The sequence below is a fragment of the Panthera uncia genome, chromosome B1, assembly GCF_023721935.1.
Source record: "Panthera uncia isolate 11264 chromosome B1, Puncia_PCG_1.0, whole genome shotgun sequence".
Taxonomy (NCBI): domain Eukaryota; kingdom Metazoa; phylum Chordata; class Mammalia; order Carnivora; family Felidae; genus Panthera; species Panthera uncia.
In genome coordinates, this window is record NC_064811.1 from 90,074,278 (window position 1) to 90,092,940 (window position 18,663).

Genomic DNA, 18,663 nt, shown 5'->3' on the forward strand with positions numbered 1-18,663 from the left:
GCTGGCTGCAGCTAATGGCTGAGCCCCAAAGCCAAGCAGTAGAGCCACAGTTTCACCATCAAGATGGTTTTCTGATACTTCTGACCAGTTTCCTCAGGGCGGTCACTCAGTTCTCTCATCTGGGCCACACCTGCTTGCTGTCTGCACCCTCCAGGCTCAGGGTCCTGCAGTGGGCATGTGGAAAATTTCCTTATTAAGGCCTATATATTTATCTGCCTTCTGCGCATTTCTACTTGGATTTCTTTCAAGGGCTTCTGGCACAAAGGAAATAATTGGCCTAGCAACTTTTACCTCCCTTTTCCCTGACTCCAGTGCCCCTATTTCAGTGGGTGGCATCTCACCCCATGTCCCAAGGCAGAAATCTGGGTATGACCCTTTCCTCTCTCTTTCCCACTCCCACCCCATGAAATCAACCTCCAGCTCCCACCAGTCTCCCCACTTGCCATCGAACCACTCTTGCCCTATCTGGCAGCGATCCATCCCTAATGTCCGCTTCATCAGTGTTCCTGCCTCTCTTTTCCATGCTGCAGGGAGCATAACCCTTCAGAAATCAGAGCCCAATCATGCCATTCCTTGGTTAAAACCAATCAACAATTCTGTTGCCAATAATAAAAATCCAGTTTCTTTATTTAACCTGTTCACAGCTGTTCACAGACGGTTCTCAGCTTCATCTCTTGCCATTATCTGTATTACATTCTGTGCTGCAGCCATGTTCAAAGGTTTCATTTCCTCCCACAAGACATGTTTGCTCTTTCCTCCAGGCCTCTCAGCATGTCTAAAAACATGCTTTCAATCCTTCTCTGCATGGGCTCATTTTCCTTATCCTCTGAGAAATAGCTCAAATTTCCTTCTTTCAGAAACACCTTGGGGCGCCTGGGTGGCGCAGTCGGTTAAGCGTCCGACTTCAGCCGGGTCACGATCTTGCGGTCTGTGAGTTCGAGCCCCGCGTCGGGCTCTGGGCTGATGGCTAGGAGCCTGGAGCCTGTTTCCGATTCTGTGTCTCCCTCTCTCTCTGCCCCTCCCCCGTTCATGCTCTGTCTCTCTCTGTCCCAAAAATAAATTTAAAACGTTGAAAAAAAAAAAAGTATTTAGAAACACCTTTGCTGCCCCACTCATGATTAGCCTTGGTTAACTTTTCGCGAATAACAGATTTCCCTCACCTGTCACTTATTGTTCATCTTGCTAAATTTCCTTACTCCTACGAGGACAGGAGGACACCTCTCCATTGCACCCCCAGTGCATAGAGGACGTTTTATAAATAATAGTTGAAAAAAAAAAGAAATTTCAAGAAGCCCAGAGATACACTCAAAATGTTTTGTATATAGCCTATTCTACAACGGAAAATAAGAGATTTGTTCTATAAAAAAAATAAACAAGTAAACAATAGTTGGGGAAAAAAAGAGTGGAAAGAACACCCTTTGTCACTCTCACCCCAAAATAATATGCTGAACAAGTTTTAAAGAGGTATCATATCTAAGTACATGTTGTTTTCGTTAGGTGCTGTAAGCCCTACCTTTCCCTTGGTGCAAGAGGCAGTCTTCACTAGGGCTGCTCCCTTTGGTTTATTATAACTAAACTCCCAATGTTTTAATTTTTTTTAATGTTTATTTTTGAGAAAGAGAGAGAGAGAGAGCATAAGCAGGGGAGGGGCAGAGACAGTGGGAGACACAGAATCTGAAGCAGGCTCCAGGCTCTGAGCTGTCAGCACAGATGCCAACATGGGGCTCGAACTCACGAACCACGAGATCATGACCTGAGCCGAAGTTGGATGCTTAACCAACTGACCCACCCAGGTGCCCCTAAATTCCCAATGTTTTAGATCAGTTTTCTCACTTAATTCCCATTGTGCCTTAGTGTCTTTTTCTTTTTTCTTTGAATTGATCTAGTTCTCAAGAAAGAGGTCTGAGCTAGAAATAATCATTTTAGAAGCCTCATGGGCTGCTGCATTGGAAATAAAATAGGACAATGCCACAGGCTGTCATCCTTAAAAATAATAGAAATAGGGGCAACTGGGCGGTTCAGTTGGTTAAGCATCTGACTCTTGATCTTAGCGCAGGTCTTGATCTCAGGGTCATGAGTTCAAGCCCTGCATTGGGTTCTGTGCTGGGCATGCAGACTACTTTAAAAAAATAAACAGCAACAACAACAACAACAACAACAACAACAAAAAGAAATAATATAAAGAGTCATAATTATTGAGTATGTAAAGAATTATCTCCTCTGGCTTTACCCATATTATCTCATTTAATCTTCACAACAACCCTATGAACTAGGTATGATTATTATTACTATTTTATAGATTAAAAAGCTGAGTTGCAGAAATGTCACAATATCTTGTTCAAGGTCACACTCTGGAGGAATTCGGATTTGAACCCAGAGAGAGTGACACCATGCTTCTTCCCCAACCACACTCTTACTATTATCATTTCATATCTTAGATTTTGCCTTATTTGTTTCAAAAAAATCTGTAATTTGGTGTATTCTTATCTATCCATGGCCTCCTAGTAGTTAAATGCTTTGGTGTGCACAGATCATGGGGCCAAAACCTATTTCTCTCTCTTTCTCTCGCACACATGCGTGCACACACACACACACACACACACACACACACACACCCCTCTCCCCTGGCTGTCACAGAATTGATCACCCAATTTTGTTGGTGTGATTAAAGTCACTAAGCAACAATGCTCTCCTGGCTGTCCCAACACCCACATTATTATATGAATCTCAGAGCCAGTGTGGGAACTCCTTTGTATACAGTGTTAATGACATTATTTTAAGCTCAGCTTCTGGTGATTTTTTGCAAGTAGTTTGCTCACAGACTAGTTTTTATAAAAGGTCCAAATATCTTTGGATATTTTATAAAAGGTCCAAATATCTTTGCTTTCTTCTGTGTTTTTTTCTTTTTGTATTCTGTAAGTGTAGATTCCAGTGGGGCACCTAAGTGGCTCAGTCGGTTAAGTGTCCAACTTTGGCTCATGTCATGATCTCACAGTTCACGAGTTCAAGTCCCAAGTCGGGCTCTGTGCTGACATCTCAGAGCCTGGAGCCTGCTTTGGATTCTGTGTCTCCCAATCTCTCTGCCCCTCCCTGGCTAGTACTCTCTCTTTTCAAAAATAAATAAAACATTAAAAAAATGTAGATCCAGTGTTATGCTCATAAGAGTTTCAAAAGCATATTCTGTGGTAAATGAAGGGTGTCTACCATCAACACTGTGCAAAATACTTTGCATTCATTTCTTGCACAAAAAGTATTGCTGAATTTCTTTAGTTCTGAGAGTTTGTGAAGGAGAATTGCTCCCACCTGGAGGTCTACCTGCTCATGGAAGTAATTAGTATAGATAAAACAGCCCAAGTCGGACTCTGATTCATTTTAATTATGTCATTGCTGGAGTGTCTACTATAAAACCTTAGTTATTTGGAAACTTATAGAAAAGAATCATCCTAGAATTATGAGTATTTTTTTCACACAATTTTTCCCCATTTTTTTATTGTAGTAAAATACACAAATTAACCATCTTAACTATTTTTTAAGTTTATTTATTTTGAGAGAGAGAGAGAGAGAGTGTGTGTGTGTGTGTGTGTGTGTGTGTGTGTGTGCATGAGCAGAGGAAGGATAGAGGAGGGAAGCAGGGGAGAGAATCCCGAGCAGGTTCTGTGCTGTCAGCTTGGAGCTTGACGGCAAGTTTCGAACCCCTAAACAGCAAGGTCATGACCTCAGCCAAAAATCAAGGATTGGATGCTTAATCAACTGAGCTGCCTAGGCACTTCACCATCTTAACTATTTTTATTGTACAGTTCAGTGGCATTAAGTACATTCACATTGTTGTATAACATCGCCACCATCCATCTCCATAACATCCATAACTCTTTTCATCTTATAAAACCACAATTCTATATGCATCAACGATAACATCTCTCAGCCTCTGGCAATCACCATTGTACCTTCTGTCTTTATGATTTTGACTACCCTCTGCACCTCATATAGGTAGAATCATACAGTTGTCTTGTGACTGGTTTATTTCACTTAGCATAATTTTCTCGTTTCATCCATGTTTTTATTTTATTTTATTTTATTTTATTTTATTTTATTTTATTTTATTATTTTATTTTATTTTACATCCAAGTTAGTTAGCATATAGTGCAACAATGATTTCAGCGGTGGATTCCTTAATGCCCCTTACCCATTTAGCCCATCCCCCTCCCCCAGCCCCTCCAGTAACTCTCTGTTTGCTCTCCATATTTAAGAGTCTCTTATGTTGGGGCACCTGGGGGGCTCAGTTGGTTAAGCATCTGACTTCAGCTCAGGTCATGATCTCACAGTTCATGAGTTTGAGCCCTGTGTCAGGTTTTGTGCTGACAGCTCAGAACCTGGAACCTGCTTCAGATTCTGTGTCTCCCTTTCTCTCTGCCCCTCTCCCACTCGTGCTTGGCACACGCTCTCTCCCTCTCTCTCTCTCTCTCAAAAATAAATACACATTAAAAAAAATTTTTTAAGTCTCTTATGTTTTGTCCCCCTCCCTGTTTTTATATTATTTTTGCTTCCCTTCCCTTGTGTTCAAGTCCTCACCAGTGAAGTCATATGACATTTGTCTTTGACTAGCTAATTTCGCTTAGCATAAGACCCTCTAGTTCCATCCACGTAGTTGCGAATGGCAAGATTTCATTCTTTTTGGTTGCCAAGTAATACTCCATTGTATATATATATATCACATCTTTATCCATTCATCCATCGATGGACATTTGGGCTCTTGCCATACTTTGGCTATTGTTGATGGCGCTGCTATGAACATTGGGGTGCATGTGCCCCTTCGTTATTTCATCCATGTTTTAACATATGTCAGAATTTCCTTCCTTTTTAAGGCTGAATAATATTCTATTGTGTGTATATACCGCATTTTGCTTATTCATTCATCTGTCGATGTATACCTGGGTTATTTCCCTGTATTTGCTGTTGTGAAAAATGCTGCAATGAACATGGGTGTGCAAATATCTGAAGACTCTGCTTTCAATTCTTTTGGATATATACCCAGAAGTGAATTGCTAGATCATATGGTATTTTCATTTTTAATTTTTTGAGGAACCACCACACTATATTCCACCCAGTAGCTGTACCATATTATATTTCCACTGATGCTTATTTTCTGTTTTCATATAATTTGAAATGATCCAGTTCAAACACCTACATCTCTTTGTTTTTCATAAAAATCTTAGTAAAATATGGGTGGCTATATCTTCCTAACTTTATAAATAATTGTTGATATTTTGTTAATGACTAGGATCAGATTTACAAAGATACATGTCACTGGGCATTCATCAGACTAGTGTGAGACAAAGCTCGGTTTTATTTTATTTATTTATTATTATTTTCCATTTGAGAGAGAGAGTGTGGACAGGGGAGAGGGGGAGAGGGAGAGAGCGAGAATCTTAAGGAGGCTGTATGCTCAGCCCAGTGCCTGACACAGCGCTCAATCCCACAATCCTGGGATCATGATCTGAGGTGAAATCGAGTTGGATACTCAACTGACTGAACCACCCAGGTGCCCCCAAAGCTGCATTTTAAATGCAGGTTTGCACTGACACAAAATTGCTACTACTTGAAATGTCTTTTAAATATTTTGAATGGTTCTTTTATCATTTTTCTGTCTTCTTTCTTGCTGTCAGCTCTTACTTTTTGCTGTTTTTCTCACGCCTGGCCATGGATTCTGTTTATTTTCTAATCTGAGGTATTTCTTTGCCATTTATTTATTGGGGAAACCAGATCATTTGTCCAATAGAATTTCCACATTTTGGATTTTGCAGATCATAACCCCATGGTGTCATTTAACATGATTCTGTATTTCCTGTAAGCAGGTAGTTTTGTCCTAGAAGACTGATCAGATTCAGATTTTTTGTAAGACTAATTTATAGGAGGTACTGTATGCTTCCTACTGATCACACTAGGGGACATGTAGTGGCTAATTCTGGATCTTATTGTGACGTTCAAGGGTCATTAGCAGTTCAGGTGTGGCCAATGTGGTCCATCCTTTGTAAAGTTTCCCATCAACCTTTCACATAATTGTTTCAGAAGCTATTGGTTATCATTGCCTAGAGCCATTTTTTTCATTAGAGTTTCAAAGTGATGACATTCTAATTGTATCACTGCTTATGCATTTGTTAGCTGAAGAACTTTTCTACATCAACTATGATTTCCCTGGGGAGGATCTTTTATAGGAAATGTAAATTAAATGTTCAGTTCTTTCCCTTATCTGTTTTTGAAATAAAGGGTCTTTAAAAAAAATGTTCATTTATTTTTGTGGGAGAGGGAGCGTGAGCAGGAGAGGGGCAGAGAGGGAGACAGAGAATCCCAACCAGGCTCCGCACTCTGCTAGTGCTGAGCCCCAGGTGGGACTCCAACTCATGAACCATGAGATCCTGACCTGAGCCGAAATCAAAATCAGACCCTAACTGACTGAGCCACCCAGGTGCCCCAAGGGTCTCTTTTTAAGCATCTTGATAAACTCATACATTTAAAAAATATTTGACATGTGTCTATTTGTTGCAGTTATTATCATTTTGACACTCAAATTGTACCATCTTTCTCTAGGAAGAGCCCTGAATTGAGGCTTCTAGCCTTTGTGGGAGAGATGACCAGTAGGGTCACCTCAGCTGCCCTCTCCCAGTAACTGGCCCTGGTAGTCTGGAAACCTGGGCTGAGGCAATGTGTGGGCTTACTGGAATCATGCAGTCCCTTCTGCCAGCCGGGAATGCAGTGGGGGTGGGGAGTGACAATGGGAGTGGCATTAACACCTTGCATTTCCATCTCTGTGCTGTGGGGTGCCATGGTCACACTCGTCAGAAATGGCTACAAAATAAGACTGAGTGGGCCCAAGGGGCTCTTCTGAGAGTGAAAAGAATGTGCAGTAAAACCTTGGTTTGAGAGCATAATTCTTTCCGGAAACATGCTTGTAATCCAAAGTACTTGTATATCAAAGCTAATTTCCCCATAAGAAATAATGGAAACACAGATGATTCATTCCACAACCCCCAAATATTCATATAAAAATGATTACAATACTGTTATATAATACAAAATAATAAAGAAAATACAAAATATAAAGAAAAATAAACAAATTAACCTGCGCTTACCTTTGAAAACCTTTATGGCTGGTGTGAGGGAGACAAGAGAAAGGAGGGTTATTGTGTAGGAGGACTTTCACTATCACTGACAGATTTTGAGTACAGTATAGTATTTTTTTTTAATTTTTAAATGTTTGTTTATTGTTGAGAGAGAGACAAAGCATGAGTGGGTGGTGGGAGAGAGGGAGACACAGAATTTGAAGCAGGCTCTGTGCTACAAGCTGTCAGCAGAGAGCCTGAAGTGGGGCTCGAATTCACGAAATCATGACCTCAGCTGAAGTTGGACACTTAACTGACTGAGCCACCCGGGCATCCCTACAGCACAGTATTGATAAAATCTTGTCATCTACTGTATTTAATGTAACTGGCAATAAGGCAGCAGAGGAAAGGGTCTATATCTGCAGGCAGCCTGACCTAGAATGAAGCAAAGCATTCCTGAGCTTCCTCTTGTATGGAAAAGCAAAGGACTGTCCATAGGTGCTTTGAAGTGACAAAAAACACATTAGTGCCAGTTGTGGGCACCCTCCAACATTCTGAAAAATCACAGATTTCTGTGGCTTGAGACTGAGCATCCAAGCATGGGAGACAATCACCCACAATCCAGAGAGAGGGAGGAGAGAGAGAGAGAGGGAGGGAAGAACCATTGGGTCATTTGTGATTGTTATGTTTGGTGTCATGTACTACTCATATTGCAAGACATCACTCACTTATGAATTTAAAATTTATTAGAAATGTTTGTTCGTCTTGGGGAACACTCACAGAAAAAATTACTCACAGCCCAAGGTGTTTTACTGTATTTTTTAACTGTTCAGAGGCTGTTGATTTGTTTACGTTCTGATTCTTAGAGGAATTTAGGTGGATCAGGATACCAAGTAGCTGAATTCTGGCTAAGTGGTTTTTGTTTTTATTGTAATTGGGAATTCCAATAGCACAGAATGACCATTCTAGTATTTTCTTCCTTGTTATTGCTATTAACAAAGAAGAATAAATATACAGTTTGGAAAGTTTTTAAGGAAGTTGAAGAAGTCATTTACTCAGGGAACTCACTAATGAGTAAGACAATAAATAAATGAAGCAAAAATATAACTAGGTTCTTATAGAAAATATATTATAGGGGCACCTGGGTGGCTCAGTCGGTTAAGTGTTGACTTCGGCTTAAGGCCTGATCTCGTGATTTATGAGTTCAAGCCCCGCATCCGGGTCTGTGCTGACAGTGGAGTCTGGAGCCTGCTTCAGATTCTGTGTCTCCCTCTCTCTCTGCTCCTCCCCTGCTCATGCTCTTTCTCTCTCTCTCAAAAATCAATAAACATTAAAAAAATTTAAAAAAGAAAATAAATTAGAAATAACATATAGGTTTCTATAAAAACGCATAGTTATATATACACACACATACAAGTGTACGTATATGCACAAATATATATATATATATATATATGTATATATATATATATATATATGTAGAAATGTGGGGTCTACAACCAGAAGGCTTGAGCTTGAGTCCCAGATTTACCCCTTATTACCCATATGTGATCCTAAAGACATTATTTCCTAATCTGTAAAATGAAAGATTATGTGTGCTCTGATTAGTCAAGGGCTTCTTTTGAAAATTAAATGTGAAGATGTAAATGCTTTATAAAATGTTATTCCAATTTTTTATTGTATATGCTAAATACTGGATGTGCTAATATTTAGTTATAAGGCTGGTTAAAGTGAATGGGTTCAAATGGAAGAGACTAGGAAGGCTCTGTTGATGAGGTGAGTCTTACACTGAATTTGAGGTAGGGAAAAGGTGACCAGTGAAACAAAGCAGGTTGGGGAATCCCATGTGCACCGTTTCAGAACGGGCCAGGGTAAAATTTACAGATTTACTCAGCGTTAGAAAAGCTCACGAGAGCCTATGTGTTAGGCAGGCATTTATTGAAGGCGCAGTTGGTGGTGGACATTAACTCCGTGATTAGGAGCTTTAATGTGATCTCAGAGGTAATTAAGCTGCACTGCTGGGCTCTGGGAAGGGGTGTTATTTGAGGTCAGCCGCAGTGGTTTTCAGTGCTAGCTTTGGCCTAATTTGAAGCTGAAGAACAGGAGCAGATTAAGAAGATTAAACAAAAATATAGCCCTCAATCCTCTATGTTTTGCCACTTCCTAAAATGACCTTTTAAAGTGTTTGGTGCCTGAATTCAGGTCGTATCCTCAGCCTAACCATTTAGAGGAAATAGTGATTGCTTTCCTGCTCATCTTCACCATTAAAGAGTGATATATATTTCTAAGGAGTACCATTAAAACCATCAGCAGCATGGTAGCATGGAAGGAGGCTTTGACTGGTATAGTCTGACTATCTGAGTTCTAACCTAAGGTTGACTGGAAATTCAAGGAAAAACTAAGTAAAGGAGTTAAGTCGCAGGTGACATGATCACCGCTTTGTTTGTGCATATATTCTGTATGTTTGAGGTATACCTGTGCTGTAAAAGGCACCATGCTAGATGCCGTTTGGACTATGAAATGTGAATGGGATGCATGCCTTATCCTCAGGAAGCTTATTGGTTAATGGAAAAAGGATGTACATGCATAATTGTGATGGCAGTGGGATGGAAGGTGATGATAGTAAGAGCAGAGGTGAGCACAGGTGAGAGGTAGGAGAAGAGTACAAAAAAGAAATAAGTAATATTAGATCTAGATTAAGAACAGAGCATTTCCCGCACCCTGGATGCTAATTGTTTTTCTTCATTAGGCAGTTTGAATCCCTATTAACACATCATAAGCAGTAATTAAGGTTTGAGACTCTTTAGCAGTATAAACTTAGAGGAATTTACCACAAACATCTGGCTCTGTACAGAACCGTAAAAATTTCATTTTTAAAATATGTGATCTCAAAGCATATTTATTCCAACACTTTTATTTCATAGATTAAGGTTAACTAAGGTTAAAGAGTTAATGATTTGATGTAAAGGCAGAATCAAGACAGAACTCAGTTTTCCTAGTCCTTAATTAAGTACTTGCCTATCATGCTGGATTTGGAAAGGTTTTTATAAGGGATATTCATAGGAAGCATAATTCCTTGAGTTTTTTGTTACCAAGAAAACGGAAGCACTTTGGTGCCATTAAAAGGCCAACTCCGGGGACTGCCTCTCCACCTACTAGATAGGGTGCTGCTGGATTCATGAATCATTTAATAAAGCCAATCAGATCTTCAAATTAAAAAAAAATGCCAAGTCAGACCTTTCTGTATTTTTGTTGTTGTTATTCTCTTGCAAAATTTATAAATTCAAAAATAAATATAAATTTTAAAAATACATTTAAAAAAAATTTGGAGTGGGTGCATTTGTCTCCTAATTTTAGTCATTTACTTTTAACATTTGGGTCATTTTATTTTTCATCTTGCTTAGTTACAATTTGAACATGTGAAGCATGTAGGAACCTGAAAGCAGTGTAATTATACATGTGTGATTAGTGTAAAAACCATAGACAAGAAACAAAATTTTGGGAATCAGTATCCAAGACACTATTCAACGTATATCTGAACTGATTCAGTAGGTAGGTAATATTGCAACAGTATTGAATAATTGGCAAGATTTATTTCATATTTAATTCTGTCATCATGTCCTAATAAGTTAAATTTTTTTAATGTTTTATTTATTTTTGAGAGAGAGAGAGACAGAGCGTGAGTAGGGGAGGGGCAGAGAGAGAGAGGGAGGCACAGAATCTGAAGCAGGCTCCAGGCTCTGAGCTGTCAGCACAGAGCCCGGCTCGGAGCTTGAACCCATGAACCGCGAGACCTGAGCCAAAGTTGGATGCTTAACTGACTGAGTCATCCAGGTGTCCTGAATAAACAAGTTTAAAATCACCAAGGAAATAACACAGACTTGCTAAAAGGAGGTATTTATAACTGAGGTGAGGCTGGGAAGTTTCATTGGTACATTCAGTATTCAGTGTTTGAGGTATTCCTCAAAGTGTGTGTGAAGACTTACAGCAACAGAATCAGAATGATTCCTGAAATGCAGATTCCTGAGCCTTTCTCTTGATTTTTACCAAATCAGAATCCCTAAAGGGTGGCATGCCAGGTAGTCTCGACGCACACTAGAGACATTTTCAAGAGGGCAAGAATATGTTATGTTTTCACTGTGTCATGGTGTTATTGGTCAAAAAGAGTGTTTACTGACTTGAAATAGAAGGAAATTGGTACAGTCAGAGTAAGGAGACATCTTTATAAGTAGATAAACAGGGACCAGAGGAAGAGCCCTACACGGAGAAAGAATGGCCTCAGCTTCTTGCACTGCTGAGCTCAGGCTGTCACTGGTTTGTTCCCTGTGCCATTCACAGCAAAGCTGTGTTTTTAGCAGAGCTTCTGTTGGGTCCTTTTCATTATTCACAGGCTCTCACTGATCTCAACCCCTCCGTGACTTCTGATCCATGACCCTGGCCTTCTTCCCTTACTGTCACCTCTTGCCAGAGTTCTGGCTTCCATTTCTACTTGGATCCTGAAATCTGCCCTCAGACTCAAGCTTAACTCTGTATCTCCAAGAACATTTTACAAATTATCCTGTCGTTGTTAAAATTGGTAAAAGAGAAGAAGGAGCACAATTTGAGCAGGGATCCATGTGTTACTAGTTTGTCTCTTGACTCTGGCTCTGAAAATCGAAGGTGCTAAGTTGGCCATTTGTTGTTCCATATACTTGGCTAATTCAACCCAAACACCTACCTCACAAAGCAGATTCTGCTATTTACCCTGGGCTATTTTGTAAAACATGGAATACTGGCTGCAAAAAACTCAGAAATTTGGGGACAAGATATATGGCAGTGGTATATTTTAAGTCTGAAAGATGTTCTTTAAATAATGATCCTAAAAACTGAATATATAGATCAAACCTATAACTATTATATTTAAAAAAAGATGTTCTTAAGATTGAAGCTTTTTTGTTTCTTAAACAGGTATTTCATTTTCAGAATTTTTGTTTTATTATTATTCTTTTTTTATAAAAGTAAATCAGAATGAGTGAAATAAAAGGGATTAAGAGTACACTTATCTTGGGGTGCCTGGGTGGCTCAGTCAGTTGAGCCTCCAACTTCAGCTCAGGTCATGATCTTCCGGTTTGTGAATTGGAGCCCCATATATGTCTCTTTGCTGTCAGTGTGGAGCCTGCTTTGAATCCTCTCTCTCTCTCTCTCTCTCTCTCTCTCTCTCTCTGTCCCCACCTCTCAAAAATAAATAAACACTTAAAAAAGGAGTACAGTTATCTGGATGAGCACTGAGAAATGTATAGAATTGTATACGTATAAATATAAACGTATTTTATTATATATTATATATGTAGTAAGTAAAGCAGAAATGAAAAACTGAGAACTTGTGTTTAGTGTTTATAACCCAAGGAATGAAATCTCCAGCTAATTAGGATGTCTGATCCTGAGTGCTTTTGTAGGAATAATACAATTAGAGAAATAAGTGGGTTGCCTCTCTGAATGCTTCAGAATCCAGACTAATACTGTTTGGCTCCAAAGCAGTGTCACCACCATGAAAGACAACACCCCTTCTTTTGTCACAGGGAGATTAGACTTCTAAGAACCACGAAGGGATCAAGCAGTGTCCCTTGTCAAAATACACCTCCACTCCAAATAAACCATCTTCTTTTTTAGGTCAGAAACTCTGCAAGCTGAGGAAAGGTAACTGCACAGGCAGCATGTGTGAGCAAGACTCTAAGTCCCATTTGTGCACGTGCGCGGAGGGGTATACTTTAAGCCCAGATGGAAAGCACTGTGAAGGTAACGTGTGGGGTAGCTACCTAAAACAAGTGTAGCCCGCCTGAGCTAGGGCTGTTCTCCAGTGGGTCATGGAGAGCCTCGAAGTGAAACCAACTTGAGGTTTCTCCCCTTCCCCCCCCAGAAACATAATTTTTTGTTGTTGTTGTTGAAGCCTTTGTAATAACTTTCAGATCTCCTTTATGTCTTGTGTTCCTAGATCAAATTCTCTCAGAGGCTACTCAGAGCTGGATATAAGGCAGGGATTCTCTGAGTGGACTCCATGGCCCTCCATGGGTTTGATAGTGAGCAAAAATGTCAGTATTTTCAGATCTTTTTAAGATAGTAAGATTGTTTCATAACTATCATTAGATCCTCAAAGAGTAAATGAAGTCCGCACCTTATCCCATAAAGGTGTGACAGGATCTTGAGACACTGTGCACCAGGACTGGTTATCTAGGGCTCCTCCTGTTTTGAAGCTTCAGGCCCAATTCAGTAAACCCAGGAGAAGTACTGTATCCTTTCTCCTGGGAGCTCCAGTGAGTTACTAATGAAGAGCACTCAATGGCTACAGCACACATTCAGTAGAATTGGCTGGGGTGAGAAGTCAGGTAAACTTGACACCTAAGTATGGGTTAAGTATATGTCTCCTGTTGACCTGGGACTGGTGGGGGAGAGCCATAGCATAAAACAGTGGCCTGGAAGGTTGGGTTTTTGTCAGAATGAAGCTGCTGGGGAATGTTCCTACATTCAAGGCTCCTGTCAGCCTTGAGAAGGCTGAAGAGCAGAGCAAGGATGTCCTATTCTTATTAAGAACTTTCACGAGTCCCTGCCTTAAGTGGCTGCATCTTTTCATGGGAAATTGTACTACTTTTTCCTGAAGGCAATTCTAGTATGAAAGCACAGATGCATTTGAAAGTATAAACTGTGACAATAAAAATGGTTTCACAACAATTGAATTGACTTCTTTAATTCTTTGTGAGAGTAGCAGAAACAGTCTTTCCATGGTCAGTTACAGGAAATACAAGCGTGAGATATTCTACTTTGTGCTGACTTATTAGCAATATTACAATTTATTGAAAAAATAACCATCTGAGGCTGCCTGAGTGGCTCAGTCAGTTAAGCGTCTGACTTCTGCTCAAGTTATGATCTCACAGTTTGTGGGTTCCAGCCCCCCATCAGGCTCTGTGCTGATGACTCAGAGCCTGGAGCCTGCTTTGGATTCTGTTTCTCCCTCTCTCTCTGCCCCTCCCCCGATCATGCTCTGTCTCTCTCTCAAAAATGAATCAACATTAAAAAAAAATAACCATCTGATTACCGTTGTCGTTGTATAGATGTCAATGAATGTGCCTTTTGGAATCATGGCTGTACTCTTGGGTGTGAAAACATTCCTGGATCTTATTATTGCACATGCCCTGTAGGATTTATTCTGCTTCCTGATGGGAAACGGTGTCATCGTAAGTATTTATTGCATTATTTTCTTTCATTTTCAGTGATGTTTCTAAGGTGGCTATGAACTGGGTTGGTAGGCCTTGATCAGCAGTATGCATCGGAATTACCTTGATAAGTTATTATGTACATGAGTGACTGGACTCTACGCAGGCCTATTAAATCAAAATAAGGTTGGGAAGCAACTATATAAATTTCTCTCTCTATATATATTTATTTCTTTTTCCATATTTATTGTATATCTCTGAAGGGTAAGTATATAAAAAACATAATCATAATACATTATTACATCTACAACGCTAGCTGTAATTCTCTGCTATCATCTAATATCCAGTTAGTTTTTATGTATAATCACAATAGCATTGTTGTACCTGAGAATATTAGCAATAATTCCCTAAGAACCTCAAATGTCTAGACAGTGTTCAAATTTTCTTACAGAGTTTTTTTCAAACAGTTGATTTGTTTGAATAACCATCCAGACAAGAGCTGTTAGTTTTCCAGATGAACTTGCAAATGATTTGGCTGAGTTCCATTTAAAAAAATTTGGAATAGGGGCACCTGAGTGACTCAGTTAAGCTTCTGACTTCAGCTCAGGTCAGGATCTCATGGTTCATGGGTTCGAACTCCGCTCTGTGCTGACGGGTCAGAGTCTGAAAACTGCTTTGGATTCTGTATCTCCCTCTCTCTCTCTGCCCCTCCCCTGCTCATGCTCTATCTCTGTCTTTCTCTCAAAAATAAAAACATTAAAAAAAAATATTTTGGAATATTGATGACTAATAACTTTGAAAATATTATTTGACATAAAAGAAACTTAGAGGAAGCTAGATTCACTTTCTAAAATGATAGATCTTTCTTTAATTTTTTTAGATTTGAAATTTTTCTTTATTTTTACAACTTCCTTACCAAAGTATTTCATAAATGTCTGGTTTTGATTTAACTTTCTCTTTTTAGCATAGCATTTTTTTATTATCAGCTGATTTTGCTAAATTTCTACAAATCTGGCTTAACACTAATCTTGACCTTATGCTTCATTGATTAGAATTAATTTCCTGTCCAAGCAATACATCTAAATGTAGCCATGACTGTGTTCTGACATCAGATGGTCCCATATGTTTCTGTCCTGAAGGCTCAGTGCTTGAGACAGATGGAAAAACATGCAGTGGTAAGTTTATTTACTTTTTGTTTGTTTGAAAACATTAATTTTCTTAGTGACACCTAAAAATTGATCTTATTGATAAAGGAGAATAGATTTTTCAACATTACACATAGAAAGATACTTATGCAACGAAGTACCATATAGGTTTATATCAGGTTTTGGTTTGTGTGTTTTTTTTGTTTTTAGACAGCATAGTGTAGTGGTTATGAGCAAGGGCTTTCAAGTTAGACAGCTATGCAGTAGCATTACATTACTAGCAGGCTTACTTTGGACTAGTTACTTGCTCCCCCCTTGTTCTCATTTTTCTCATCTGTAGAAGTTAATCATACATGCCTCCTGTATTTGTGGCCAGCATTGAACAAGACGATGGATGCAGAGTTCTTAGTCTATTCCTTGCAGCTAATAAATATCTTTCTACTTTGATCTTCATAGAGACTAAAGCATTACGGAGGGCTGGATGTAACTTAAAATTAGCATAAGAGTTATGTGTAGCTTTTTTTTTAATAAAGCAAAAGAAATCAGGAGGCCAAAAATACATGGAGAAAAAATATATTACTCACCAGCAAGAGTTAGACTAGCTGTCAAACTCATCAAAAGATATTTCTTATTGCAGCCGCTGGCAGTGCTCTTGTTTTCAAGCTCAGTGACAGAACAGAGGACAAGGGCTGTTGGGATGTGAAGGGTTAACATTCAAGCTATCAGGTTATAGGAAAATGGAATGTAGTGACATTTTGTTCTTAGGGTCTGAAAAATAAACTTGTTTGCAGCAGTATAAATGATGATGGAGATAGATTTAAAAACTAATATATACTTGGCTTTTTCAATATTTTGATGAAAAATTGTTATATTTTTGAATGGCATAGCATCATCAGCAAGCGATTGTTTTTATAGGCTGTTCATCACCCGATAATGGTGGATGTAGCCAACTCTGCCTCCCTCTTAGCCCAGTATCCTGGGAATGTGGTTGCTTTCCTGGGTATGACCTACAACTGGACAAAAAAAGTTGTGCAGCATCAGGTTAGTGCTGTGGATGTTTGAACGTGTGTCTCTGCAAAAAGATTATGTGAAAACATTTTATTTAGAAAGATGGAGAGTTAAATCGCTTTTGGCTTCTGAGTAGAAAGTCTGAGTTTTTATTTTTGGAAATGGAACACAAAATCACATTGTAAATATAAATAGGAATCACATAAATAATAATCATTTTAAGGAATATCTCTAAGTCAGTTAGCACTCAGCAAATATTTACCATAACATCAAGCATGGGATGCCAGTATATGTGAAAGTCATGACCGGAATAATCTTTAGAGATGTTTAATAAATATTTGTTGATTGATTTGATTTTCATCTCTGCAGTGAATGTAGCTATCATAAGACTTTGACAAATTCTGTCCTTTTTATGTCAAGATTTAATATGTAGTTGTATGCTTGAACAATTTTTTCATCTTCTGACATTGTATCTCTTGTGTCCCTCAGCAGCTTTAGAAATCCTAGGTTTATACGAAATTAATGTCATCTCTCCCAAAGTTCATTATGCCTGTGATCTGGGATCACATAATGATGAGCTTACAGAGTTTTGCCTTAGACCTCAATACTCTTAGCTTCTCAGGGCCTTAGTGAATATAGTGTAATCTGAGCTCTGAAAATTATCAGGGGTCTTGTTATTAACTCAAATAATCATGCCTCCTTTTCAGAAGTGCCCAGGCCAGCTAAGTGTATTTATTTGGACATGAATTTATTTGGACATGAATCTGCTAATATTAATATGTTTCCATATGTGTGAATCAAGGAGATTATGGCACTAAGACTTGCGTCTTCTAGTTCTGGTGTTCACTATTTGATGCTGGCTCTTTTGACAAGTAATTTGCACTTTAAAAGCTGGCACCTAGACAGAGGGGAATCTGGTAAAATGTTGCCTCATACAAGAAATCGTCTTGCCTGTCTTAACCTACACCACACTGGTGGGAAATTACGAAGACGAGAACTGCAGAAAGCGGGTACAATGAAAAGGAAGAGTCAGAAGTGTTTTCTGGGTTCCAAGGCATATTTTAAACAGAGCCATACTTGAATCTGGTTAACAGGACCACAGCCATTTTTGCTGTTTGCCAATTCTCAAGATATTCGACATGTGCATTTTGATGGAACAGATTATGGATCCCTGCTCAGCCAGCAAATGGGAATGGTTTTTGCCCTTGATCACGACCCTGTGGAAAATAAGGTATGGTTTTGTCGCCTGAACAGATGTGGCTGTGCTTTAAGGACAGAGTAGAGGATTTTATCCTAACAGATGACCTGAGCTACTTGAAAATCCTCTGCTAAGCTCAGAATGATTAGGCACAGAGAAATGTAGGAACATCGTTTGGCAAATTTTAAGGGTGTTCCTGTTCTCATAACACTGTCTTGGTCCTTATTGTGATTCAGCCATTTTATTGGGAATGATTGGGCAGAATCTTAAATTTAGTTTCATCTTTGGAGGTGAGGATGGGAGGTTAGCAGAGTGCCATACACATAGGAAGACTGCCATAAATAGGTTTTTAGTTATTCACTGATAGGGGAAGGAGTGGGTGGGGGTGGGACATTGCAAGTATGGGTTAGTAATCTGCATTTAATATAAGTTCTTAAAGATGGAATTCAATGACCTCTTAATCATGGCAATCAGAAAAACAGATTTTATGACTCACGTGGGAATGACAGTCTTACAACATTGTTTATATAATAATCAATTTTACATGAAGTTTTAAAAATTTCTGTATTATCACCTGAATCAACTGACCATTTGATCTTTAATTTCTGGTCATATTTGTGCTAGGTTACAGTGTGCTTGAAATGATATGTTACACTGTCTTGTGGAGGTTAATCGCCCAATAATTATAAATTTACATAGCGCTTAATTAATCATTTAATTATTACGAGACAGTGCATTAATTCCTAGAATTTTAAACTTTGTATTTTTGTTTCTTCCTGATTTGAAGGAAGCAGTCTGGTAAATGGTCAAAAGAGGCAGAGGGAAGCAAATCAACTCTTTGTTTAATTGCTATGGATTGATAGCCAAATATAACTATATTTGCAAATAGAAGTTTTGTACTTAAACACTAGCGAAAAATCCTTCTCTTTTCTTGAACTGAATTTAGATAATTCCATGGAAGAATTATATTAACAGAAAGAAATAATTAATAGAAACAATCAGTTCAAGATTCATTTATTACCAAACTA

The 18,663-nt window shown here is 38.9% G+C and overlaps 1 protein-coding gene across 6 annotated transcripts in view; it reads left to right on the top strand.

The window, feature by feature from the left end:
- EGF (epidermal growth factor) overlaps window positions 1–18,663 on the top strand; it is a 105,462-nt gene that overhangs the window by 33,392 nt on the left and 53,407 nt on the right. For all 6 annotated transcript variants that reach the window (XM_049631039.1, XM_049631036.1, XM_049631035.1 and 3 more), the window contains exons 6-10: window positions 12,747–12,872; window positions 14,183–14,305; window positions 15,337–15,459; window positions 16,345–16,470; window positions 17,532–17,668. In XM_049631039.1, the coding sequence (XP_049486996.1) occupies window positions 12,747–12,872; window positions 14,183–14,305; window positions 15,337–15,459; window positions 16,345–16,470; window positions 17,532–17,668 (635 nt within the window). The remainder of the gene's footprint in view (window positions 1–12,746; window positions 12,873–14,182; window positions 14,306–15,336; window positions 15,460–16,344; window positions 16,471–17,531; window positions 17,669–18,663) is intronic.